Consider the following 12,121-nt stretch of genomic DNA (forward strand, 5'->3'; position numbering starts at 1 on the left):
CCTTTAACCCCCAAAAGATGAGTAGATTTATTCTTACCTCTCATCTCTTCTTCCTCGGAACCGTGCATCTTCAGGATCCCGTGGATATCTATCATCTGAAGGTCTCCGTCCTTCCCAAGCACCAGGAGGCCCACGGTTTGAACCCCCTCCTTCAAATTCCCTGTGATCAGGAGGAAAGGGAGGCCCAGGTCCACCTCGTCTCCATTTTTCATCTTGCAGTGGCGGGCCTCCTCTCCCCTCAAATTCCCGTAATCGATGGCCAAATCTCTTATCTGGATGGAAGTCGTCACGGAAGTCATCTGGTCGATCAAAGTCATCATGGAAATCTGGGTGAGGTCCTCGTCTATCTGGCATGCCCCTGCTGTCTCTACCATCACCCCACTCCTGGCCACCTCGAAACAACCCTCTCTCAGGCCCATGATCAGGACCACCACTGTTCTGGTCGTGCCTTCTATCTGAGAGAGGGCCCATGTGATGGTTTGGTGGACCACGGGAGTCACCTTGAGGGAAAAAATCATAGCAGATTTCTGTAACGTTTTCTAAAAACGCTCTAGGATGCTCTAGTTCGTACAGTTCTACAAAGCATACACCATACATCTCTCATTAAGTAATTTTTGGGGGAAAACTTTTCCTCTATATTCCAGCCCAAGTCTATGGAAGCTTTCCTTTCAGCCAAGACCCTGTGCTCTGCTGTAGCCTTTTCTGTCTAGAGGCACTGCACTGGAACAGCCTCTTTTAGAAGAATTACTCACAGAAGAACAGACATGTTTAATTACCTTTATTAAGACCAGGTCCTTGGTTGTGAGGGCCAATACGACCTTGTCCTCCCTGCTGCCCCAGTCCTGGTATCAGTGGTGGAGGACCTGGGTTCTGTCCATCCTATGAGCATATAATAAGAAAAGCCACGTGAATTGCCATGCGTGAGTATTTTTGCTTTTAAGCATTTTGTAAGGGGCAAAACAATTTTCTTTATGTAAAGACTGCATCTGCACAGGTCTTATAATAGAAACAGCTGATTTTCTAGTGGTTTCAGCCTAATTTTCAAACATTCACATCAGTAATGCTTTTCAGTCACTGTCTAAGAAACGCATCATTTTATAGGAAACGTAGCATTTCAAGGACTAACATTTTACCTGAAACAACAACTGATGATAAAGCTCATATTCTAGCTGCCTGTTAGAGAAGATGAGGAAACTGTGTATATTTGTTTGAAAAAAATCAGGTACTGATTTAAAAGCAGTTAAAGATCTGCATAGACCAAAGTCTTCCTTTGGAAATGAACAACAACAAAAAAACAATGAAAAAATAAAAATATCAAGAATGTCAGGATGGGGAACAACAGCAGGGCCATAAGAGAGCCTCTCCTATAAACCTTTGTAAACTGTTAACATGGAAATATATGAGTTTCATTCTTAACATGCTGACAAAGTTTGTTTTTCTTAATTCTAATTCTAGGATCAAAAGAAAGTGCTAATACTTGGCTAAGCACTAACAGACAAGTGGTTAATGGGTTATTAAGCAATGACAGAGCAAAAGGCAGAAGCTGCAGTCACCTGCTTTTCTCAAGCAGAAACAGCAGAGTGAGCAGAGGCTTGTGTAAGTTATATGATCCCAAAGAAAAAATAAAGTATATATAAGTCTTTTATAATTTTCTCTCTTCATGAATTTTAAAGGATAAAATAATGTTCTTTAAATTCAGCTACTGTCACAGACCCATGAAAGATTTCTAGAGTTACGTTTACACTGGACCCACTTTGATAACATTGGCTGGGAAACAATGTGGTTGAACTGTCTGATTCTGCCTTTAAACAGCAAAAAGTCATCATTTGGGGTTTGTACTTGACTGGAACTAAAAGGGAGCATGTACATAATTTACACTGTAGCAATGAGGTTCAATAATAAAAATGTATCACTGCAAACAAGACAGAGCTGAGACTTGCAAGATTGGTATACAAAACCTTTTTATGTTGACATCACAAAAAAAAAAAAAATCCCCCCAAGACCCATACCAGGAAACCCTAAACACGTATTTTTTTCCTAGACACGTCTAATATGTAAGATTTAGATTTGGCTTTCATATTGGCTTGTAAAAAACCCTCCAGGCTGCAGATAGTTTGTGAATACTTGAAAACCTATACTCCCATCACTGTCATTGTATTCTTAATTACACTGCTTAATCTCTCCATGAATCAAAGTTAAATAATTTTCATGCTTTACATTTATTTGTGAGAAACACTACCTTTTTTTTTTCTGGTTGCATAGAAGCAACAAGTTATTTTGTATATTTTTCCAATCATATATTGAAATACAGGTTTTAAATAAAACATTTATCTTCAACTGCAATATAGGTGCTAAACACAAAAAAAGCACACAAATATATACTACAAACATCACATTTGCATTGAGTAATTTTGTAAGGACTTTGAAAAAAAAATAAAAGGCCTGGTCCAATGCCTATTAAAAATACCCCAAAATACTTTCCTAGTGACTGAATGTTGACTTGAGTCCAGAACAAATAAATTCCCTGACAAGGTAAGATCCAGCTATCTCATGCTTCTGCCATTCTTGACCAAAACCTTGCTGGAGTTCCGTGATGTCTCATATATTTAGCATATGCTTGCCTGCAATAAACTTTACTGAACTTTTTAAATTTATGCCACTAGTGTTTAACCAAAGCAGGAGTTTTTAGCACTCACTAAATGAGTTTCCAAAGCAGTTAGCAAAAACCTCTATTCCAAACAAATCATGCTTTGACAAGACAGGAAGACAGAGTTTTAACACTGCATTTTCACATGCCTTTCATTTCAAAATACATTCCAGGTGGGCTTGAAACTGAAAAACAAATATGTACAGCTCAGAAGGAGGTACCGTACTAAAAGCTATAAATGGCCTTGCGTATCCCGCACCTTGAGGCAGGTACATCTGGAGCACCTCATACCGCCTCCACCGTCGGCTCAAGGATTCCCCAACGTGCGTTGAGGTTCTGCACAAGTCAGATAAGCTGATGCAGCAGAACACAACTGCTCCACGTTACGGGCATATCTGCCCTATGTACGCAAACAGCATAGCCATTTTATGATAGCCATCTGTATTAATTAAAACTATGCACTGAAGGGGAAAAGAATTCTTTGTATTCACCCATAAGAAAAATTTGCATTTCTTCTAAAATACTGCACAAACTCATAAAGTTTGTCTCTATGTGGACAAGAGACTTGGCCTGAAGTATTCGTACCTCACTCAACCAGTAAGATGAAATTCAGCACATCCATCTAAAAGGAATGTGAGAAGATCAAATCTAAATTAACAATAGCAAAAGAGCTCCAAAGTACTCCTGCTAATGTGCAACTATTCTATTTATCCATCTGCATTTTAATATCAACATGCCTATCTCCAGAATAAGATTTTGACAATCATATCTCAGGCAATTCCCTTCTCATAAACAATTCTCTACTCCATTTCATGTTTGCAGAAGGTAGCAGATCTCACATTCAGGAAGAGATGTACATCTCGCCCACATACTCTGCAGTAAACTTCTGCTTTCCAGTGTATAGCAGATGCAGGTAATAGTGGTACCTTATATGGAGACTAACCTTTACAAATATGTATAAGTGTTCAGTATTAATGTCACAAGCCCTTGATAAAGCAGATATATATTCATACACTCCTGCTACTGAAAAGGAAAGCAAGTGATTTGTACAAGTTTACAGAAGATAAACGTCAAATTCAGAACAAAACAAGCTAAAGCCTATTGTGCAAAAAAATCACAGATAGGGCCTTTTAAAATAGGAACTACTATTACATTCATATTTACAAAGAAGCAAACTGGAGCCAAAACTGATTACAAATTTTAAAATCTGTTCATTTTTTGAAGGCATTACCATACTAAAGCTGCATAAGGAAGGAAAAATGGTCAAAAATACCTTGCTTTGTCTTTTTTTAATATCTGTAAAAGACTTCAGGACAGCAGTATTCATTGAAAATAACCTGCCACCTGTCAAAAGCAACTTTCTGACCGGACTATTAACAGCAGGATCAGTCAGACAAGGACAGCCCTACACATATATGTAAACATATACAAACTTTTATACACACACAAGCTTGGTAATTATTCTCAAAGCAGAAAAGTTAGTCTCCCTGGGATAGCAATGAAAAACACTATGCTAGTTTAGAGAGCTGTGGAACCAACTCTTGTTTGGTTAACTTCAGTGCTTTTGAAATCTCAGCACTAGTGTCACATTAACAGACTTCTGGAGGAAATTACTGCTGATTTGTAAGGAAAAAATATTCAAATAAACCCACAATTTGTAGGCTACTCTGCCGCAATCCAAAATGGAATCACTGAGCTAAAGCTTATTTCAACACGTTATCACTCATTGTGATTAGTACTGGACTACACACTAAGGACTATATGCACACCTGTCCAAAGCTTTAACTAGAAACTATTGAGTGCAAGTCTAAAAGAGTTAATTCTGTTTAAAAAACCCGACACATTTTTAAAAAATGGAGTAAATAGAATCTTTTTCCAAACATCCCCTTCAAAATTAATCTTAAAGCTGAAGACCATCAAGGGAAGTTTTAAGTACAGAATCAGTGCCATAGAAATAGGAACTTGTAAGAGCTAATAAATACAGAAAGCTCTGCATTATCTGTGGTAGATCAGAAGACAGAACAAGCCCGTTACGAAAGATGCTGAAGAGGGCTGAGCAGGTTGCACCTGGTACTGAAGCAGACTTAATCAAAACCTGACTCGATTCCTGCAGAATTGATTGGTGCATCTGTAAGCGACCCTCTCTGGTATTCCAGGTCAGCTAAGTCCAAGTATATCGCTGAGCTGGTGAACCCTCCGGAAGCTGAGTGCCAAGGCACCATGGCACAGGGACATCTAATTAGCGGTCAGCACACATCCAGGCCATGCTCAGCAGTTCCAGCTCAGTGCTCACCCTGCCAGACCTGGGCTAGTCCTACACAAACCTGTCTGATACCTGTGCTCCCTCTTGTGCTTCTCAGCAAATGGTGCGGCAACGAGTTAACGGTGTACAATGCCAATCTCTTAACTTGTGCTCCAGAAAGTACAAAGGTGGCTAAATGATTTCGATACCAAGGTAGGAAGCAGGATAGCTGCGTTCCTGTGTGCTTAGTTTGAACTGGTAAGTTCAACCTGACCTAAGCTGATTCCAGGTGTGTCAGCATCTATGGTAAATTCATCCCATAGTTCGGATTAACTACTCTTGGACAACTGAGAGTTGGCAGTAACTTGCTTTAATTAATACATACGAGTTTTCTTATGTCCCGTTCGCTTAAATTCAACTTTTATTAGTGCTTGCCTACTCCCCAGGAAATTCCCCATTTAAGACAGTTCAGTGTCTTTAAATTAAAAAAACCTAGAGTTTCTCTTAAGGTTACATATTTTCATAGCACACTGATTTCTGTACCAGTATTTCCAATAAAGCCTTTTCTACAGTTACCTCTGCTGTTTCCAAACTACATAACTCTCTTCATTATCATTTAAGTTTTCCTGAGGCCGCAGACTTGCTAGTATACCAAACCTCCAGACTCTCAGCTCTTGCTTTGCATTTCTACCCCGTGATGTTACCATTCCTACATTCTTAACACTCTTCTTGTTATACAGACCGACACATACCTGATTAAATGGGGGACGAGGCCCGTCACCCAACAGAGGCGTTTTCTGCTGCTGGAAAGGCAGAGGGCCCTGGGAAGGGTGCGGCCCCCTTGAAGGGTTCGGTTGTCCCTGAGGTCCTTGCATGTTTCCTTGAGGCCCTACTAAAGAGCCTTGTGGAGGTCCCTGCTGGCCTTGTGGACCTGGTGGCCCACGCAATTCTTGTGGTGGTCCTAACATTGTACCTTGAGGCGGGGGTCCCTGGAGGCCCCTCATCTCCTGGGGACCATGTCCTAGTAAACCACTTTGCATATGAGGACCTCTCATTTCTTGTGGATGACCCATCATCATCCCTTGTGGAGTAGGTCCCTGGTTATCTCTGGGTCCTGGTGGACCCTGCATCCCTCTTGGATTAAGTCCCATCAAAGGCCCTTGAGATATAGGGCCCTGCATCCCTTGAGATCCTGGAGCTCCTTGCATGCCATGAGGAAGAGGTCCTTGCATTCCTCGGGGACCAGGTGGCCCCTGCATTCCTTGACCACCAGGGGGACCTTGAGGACCCAAGTGACCTTGTGGGCCAGGTGGACCCTGAGGTCCTAAATGAGTCTGAGACCCAGGTAGACCCTGTGGTCCTAAGTGGCCTTGTGGGCCAGCATTACCCTGTGGACCTGGAGGCCCCATTGGCCCATGAGGGCCAGGATGTCTCTGCATTCCTTGATGTCCATGTAAGTCCTGAGGCCGTGGCATTCCTTGTGGAGGCCCTTGGGGTCCTGGAGGTCCTTGTGGTCCCAGGAACCCTTGTGGACCTGCAGCTCCTTGGTGTAATGGAGGACCTTGAGGTCCCATTTGTCCTTGGGGTCCTGGAGGTCTGAACTGTCCTTGTGGACCAGGAGGTCCCATCTGAGGCATATTCATTGGCATCTGCTGAGGTGGAAGGGGCTGCTGAAATCCTTGAGGCATCTGTGACATTGGGCCTTGCCCTGGAAAAGGCTGTGGTCCATGAAGAGAGCCTCCTGGAGGTGGCGGCTGCACTTGCTCAGCTTGCTTTTGTGCAAGTCTCTCAATCTTCAATTGCTGTCCAAAAAAAGAGACCCAGAAAATCAATTAAGCACAGAAGTATATGTAACAACTAAAAATCAGAAGCAACCATCTCATTTCTCAGGAGTTTAAAAAGATTTAGGGCTTTTCTCTTAACAGAAATGCAACTAAAAAGATCCATAGATCAGTATTAGTTAACTGAAATATGGGGACCTCACTGAAGTTTCATAGCTTCATGCATTAAGTCCAACATCCTGCTCAATTAGATGTTTTTTGAAAAAAGGTAAAAACAGTACTGCAAAACCAAGCTACAAATTTTAGTGTTGAGGTCCAAATATATCACACAGAGCACTAAATCAAATTTGCCGATACCTGTCTTTACATACATACCTCCAAGAGTTGTGGGTTTGTGTACTGAAGTGCTGCCATTTCCTGTTCAATCTCTGCCTGTGTCTTCTTTTTCTCCTCCAGCTTAATATCTTCCTTTCTATCATTCAATGGCTCAGGTGGGGGAGGCAAAGGAACTTTATTCTGCATCCATGCCTACAAAGAATAGTAAACACAAGATGAATTCTGTGGAACAACATCTATGCAATATATTGCTGCACTGGGAAAGGATATGCTGGAATGCTGTGTAGTATGGATATTCAGAAGCTAAAACCAATGCTGAATGAAACTTCCATATCTTGTAACATCCCATTTTCCAGATACAGATACAAGATATATGGGATTTTACCAAATATTTTATGCTTAAATAGTAATTAAACTAACTACTGTGGTAAATTATTTTGCACTGGGTGTTGATACAAAAGAGCTGATACTGGAAATCCAAAACATTTCAACAGCCATACACTTTCTGAAGTTGGGAAAATAACAAGGTGTTCTCCTGTTCACTGTGTATCAGATACTTACCTGCTGAAACTGTGCTGGTATTGGTTTTGCATAGGGCACTTTTTTCTGGGGCACCTTCTTTTGGTCCTTTTGCATTACTTCCTCCATTCCCCAATCCAGTCCTGGGATTGTCATTTCAATATCGCTGGACTCATCTTTCCCTTTAGCACCAGGGATACAAACAGTCAGAGCAATGCAGGTTTACAGAGAAATCCTGTTACTCTCTTTACAGCTTATTTAGCAAAAGAGACCAAGAGGTTTTCAACTCTTCCTTCTTTACATGGGAAACACGCACAATACAGAACTTTAGAAAAAAGCATCTGTGCTACCAAAATATATGAAAGGAATGAAAGAAAAGTCACACAGTATCTGGATGGCTCAGGAAAATGCTTCCCCATAGCTACTACTTACCCATCTGCTCTTGCTCCATGGCTATTTTCAATTGTTCAGGTATGCCCATCCCAGGAATAACTGCTAGGCTGTTGGGTTCCAGATCATCTAGAGAAAAACAATATTTATACTTGGAACATTTTTCTTTACATTATCATTTTATCCCTTTGGATTCTCACATGCTTTTACCATTGGTATCATTACATATTTCACAACTAGTGGGTCACTTTTAATTCCATACATTAATGAAAGGATATTAGAAGAACTGCAAATTCAGATTTATAAATACACCCCAAAAGGTCTGAAACTATGTCCTTTCAGGAAAGTTAGATTTATGGTAGAAGCTCAGAAAAGGAAATAATAACCCATACCCATTCCCATTTTTGTTATAACAAATCTATATATTTTAAAACTTAAATTGGATTAAAGTGCTGCATTTGAATTAACATTCCCAAACACAAAAGAGCAAATAATCAAAAATCTGAAAAAACAGATGAAACCCCAGAGATGAAAAGGTTGCTGAGGCATGCCATGTAGCTGGGCAACCCTGAGCAGCCTAAAATTACCAAGATAAATCCTTAAGAGGCAGGTAAAGTTTTAAGATTTTAGTCAAGTTCAATAATTTGAAAGATTTTCCTGCTGTAGTTCAGGACTGTGGGAAATCTTGAAGTCACATGAGGTTTTCAGGAAGAAAAGTAAACTGGAGATATTGCCAGAGGGAGAGCCAAACCTCCTTCCTGTGATTGACAGAGCAGGTCTTACCTCCCGGAGCTGTGGAAACAAAAGAAAAGTTATTGTTGGAATGATGATCGCTGATAACATGGAGAGTAAAATCATCCTTGTAAAAAAAAAAAAAAAAAAAAAAAAATCTTTGTCTAGGTAGTCACCAATGCTATAATACTGTTTCACCATCTTACCCAGAAGCTGCACTCTAGTGTCAGCTAATAACTTAGGCTTGTTCCTGACCCCAACCCTCTTTCTTCCATATTGAGGGAAATTGCCTTACCATATTCCACACCATCCTCTGACATCCCAGGCAGCAGATTCAAGTTGTAACGATCTCGCATTTTATCTCCAGGACGATTTCTAGTCCAAAACTTGCTGTCAAAAGGAAGTTATATGATCTCAATAAAAGGTCAAGAGTATTAACTACTTTTAATCTAATTCATTCTTTAATTTTTAGCATGCTATCTTGATTACATAAGGATTCAACACTTACTAAATCAAGTTCAGCGCTAGCTCTGAACATTAGGTGTGAGGTTCAAACAAAAAATAAGAAACCAACAATTACCATATTGAATAGTTACAACTCAGAAGATACTTCAAAGTGTAAGTGGTATAAGGCATCAACATCAGATCCTGAACAGGTATCTTTCTAGTCCATTCCAAAAACTTTTCGCTCAATTCAAATATATTCTTCCTATACAACTAAACTTATCAACACACACATCCACACACAAAAATTTACTCCATTTATAAAATGCTCCATGTTTACAGAATGTTCAACCTAAAAGCACAAACTATATGCCTCCAAACATGTTTGCAATGTGAAGAGACAGACATGACCAGCAGATAATCTGCAGGGAAAAAGTGCTGTGGAGATATGAATATTTCTTCAGCAAGAAAATACAACAATTCTTGTTCGAAAATTTCTTCAGGAAATTTCAAAGCCCACACAAACCCAAAACCCCAGTATCTTTTAAGGCTTCCTTAGATGAAGGACAAGAGATTAGACTCTACCTTTTAATGTAAAATGTCAGTGCCTTCCCACTTAGGTAAGTTCGTCTCTCTGCTTTGCCCATTGGTTGTGTATCAGAATCATCCCAATCTATTCTTTGTTCACTGGTGCCATGCACCTTTCTAGTTTCTAAAGGTACATACGTTCCCTTAGATCTTTTCTTTAAATACTTGAAAATACCTGGTGTGATCATTTGAGCCCGAACAGAGAATGTGTCCAAGTGGATGCCATGCCAGACTCCAGATCATTCCCTCATGGGCCATTTCCATTCCACCAACCTCCTTCTCAACCCTGATGCATCAAAAAAAATCAGTCATCACACAGGTGAATATCTGCTACAGATACAATACAAAACTTTTGCTATTCAGTTGTTCCTCTTCCTCTACCCCGTATTTTGCTAAGCTGAAGCCTCTTATTTTTCTGTCGGGTGAATTGATTGTTCCTAGTTGCTCTTAATAAGGAATTGAGTAACATAGGGATTTTTAACTGTACATTTAGAAAGAAACTAACTACAAAATCTCAGAACAAGCTTTAAGAAACTAGGAGTTTCAACCATTCAACACCCTCTCAACAAAAGACTATTTTCTGTGCAAGCAGTTGTATCCTTTAAAATACATCTGCACAGGAAAACTTCTTCATAAATGAAGCATATTCACAAACTTCCTCAGGTATAGAGAAAAACTATACCATAAATGTGCACATTAAATACAGATTCAAAGGTGAAAAGTAATTTTATGTTTAGTATAATAGCTTGCACATGTGACCAACATCTTTCCAATATACTGATGAAAATGCCTCGTACCCAACATGCCAGAACAACAAAGAACCATCAGATCCTCCACTGGCAAACAGCCCTTCATGAACAGGATGCCAGGCCACAGCTGAAATACAAAGTAAGCCACAATCAGAAAGTATTACGCCAGGATTTCTAACGAATGGAAATCAGGATCTCAAAAACTTTAATTTTTAATACAAACTTATTAATAAAATATCCACATAACAAATTCTGACCTGTGGCCTCCTTCTTATGACCCCTGAAGACCTGAAGCTCTTCTTTCAGATTACGAATGTCAAAGAGCTTACAGAGATGGTCACGAGAAGCTGTTAGCAGCCAGTTGCCATTCAGATTCAGTTTCACCTCCATCACTGTGTTTTTATGAGCATGCCTGCAAGCAGAGAAAGACAGGCAGTTTGTCCAGATACTGATTTCTCAGACAAATCAAAACGTGGTAATTTACCAGTCCCAAGTATTCAGGTCAATAACAAAGTAGTTCAGGCTACTAAACCAGAATACTGTGGCTTTCTGTGCAAAGGCCCTATGCCTTAATCCTGTTCTTTCATGCTTCAGAGCAAATGGTAGTGCTCATTGAGACAGTATTCAGTTACTGTGCACCTTTCTACTGCAGCATAAGGAATTTTTCATCAGCCAGATGAAACATGTCATTTGTGTTTCCACGTCTCATTTCTATTTTCCAAATGAGAACTGTGTGACTAGGAGGTCTATGAAGAAGGACAAAGCAAATTTAAGTAAGGAGTATTAAAGTCACAATTTTCCAAGTGTAGACTTGACTTCATCTAACCTCTAGATTTTCTGGCACAGCTAAAGCACTAGCTTCATATTTGAAGCAACCATGTATAGCTGAAAAGATGTGAGGCAAAAAGCTAAGAAGGGAATTAAAAAAAAATTATTTTATGAAGTTAGCTTATATTTGAGCAAATCAAAGTCTGTGGGCAAGAACTTACAGTGTGGCAAGGCTCTGGCCAGTCTTTGGATCCCAGAACTTGATGGGCTGTTGGCTATCTTTACTTCCCGAAACAACTAGTCCCTTTGTTGGATGCCAGTCAACACATTTCACATCTGCACCATGGCCTGTTAAGATAAAAAATGTTCATTTTGAGATTTCACAGACACTGAAAAGACACTGAAAAATTGAAGGGTGCACACCTTATAACTGTAATGTAAAACTGAATGAAAAACATCACAGAGCACAGGTCACAAAACATAAAATCAAACTAAATAAAAACTCTTCTGAGTTATTTAGGTTGCATTCCTTCCCACTAATCACTGGGAGCATCTTCTTGGATAATGTCCTCAAACCAAGCTCACTTCAACAAAAATTCTCCGAGAAGTTTCTGCTCAAACTGGTACTTTTCTTTAGGCTTTGGCCCTACACTATTACACAATACTTTAAACATAACACTGATGAAGTGTTTGTATGGAGGTGGTAAGGGAAAATAACACTCTGACACTTCACTTTCCATGAAATATTGTAGAAATGAAAGACAAATACATTTGTTCCTATCCTATCAGTACTACCCTTTTGCTGTTCTGTCAGAAAATAAGCAAAAAAATTAAATTATATATCTGAAAACTAAATTAGCATATGATGAAAAGAAATCTTATGAGATGTTACCTCTTACCAGGTCAGAGGGATTCAGGTTTTTCT

At 39.7% G+C, this 12,121-nt stretch overlaps 1 protein-coding gene across 3 annotated transcripts in view; it reads right to left on the reverse strand.

Annotated features, from left to right (window-relative positions):
• WDR33 (WD repeat domain 33) overlaps nucleotides 1–12,121 on the reverse strand; it is a 71,042-nt gene that overhangs the window by 8,246 nt on the left and 50,675 nt on the right. Inside the window, exons 8-19 of one of the 3 annotated variants that reach the window (XM_052803897.1) lie at nucleotides 11,418–11,544; nucleotides 10,686–10,840; nucleotides 10,477–10,555; nucleotides 9,855–9,965; nucleotides 8,943–9,037; nucleotides 8,699–8,707; nucleotides 7,958–8,044; nucleotides 7,568–7,707; nucleotides 7,046–7,198; nucleotides 5,642–6,691; nucleotides 777–879; nucleotides 38–500 (exon numbers count right to left, since the gene is read on the reverse strand). In XM_052803897.1, the coding sequence (XP_052659857.1) occupies nucleotides 38–500; nucleotides 777–879; nucleotides 5,642–6,691; nucleotides 7,046–7,198; nucleotides 7,568–7,707; nucleotides 7,958–8,044; nucleotides 8,699–8,707; nucleotides 8,943–9,037; nucleotides 9,855–9,965; nucleotides 10,477–10,555; nucleotides 10,686–10,840; nucleotides 11,418–11,544 (2,572 nt within the window). Of the gene's footprint in view, nucleotides 1–37; nucleotides 501–776; nucleotides 880–5,641; nucleotides 6,692–7,045; nucleotides 7,199–7,567; nucleotides 7,708–7,957; nucleotides 8,045–8,666; nucleotides 8,708–8,942; nucleotides 9,038–9,854; nucleotides 9,966–10,476; nucleotides 10,556–10,685; nucleotides 10,841–11,417; nucleotides 11,545–12,121 lie in introns of those variants that run through there. The other 2 variants (XR_008237533.1, XR_008237534.1) reach the window with 2 other exon arrangements.

Source organism: Harpia harpyja, chromosome 12, assembly GCF_026419915.1.
Source record: "Harpia harpyja isolate bHarHar1 chromosome 12, bHarHar1 primary haplotype, whole genome shotgun sequence".
NCBI classification, from domain to species: Eukaryota; Metazoa; Chordata; class Aves; order Accipitriformes; family Accipitridae; genus Harpia; species Harpia harpyja.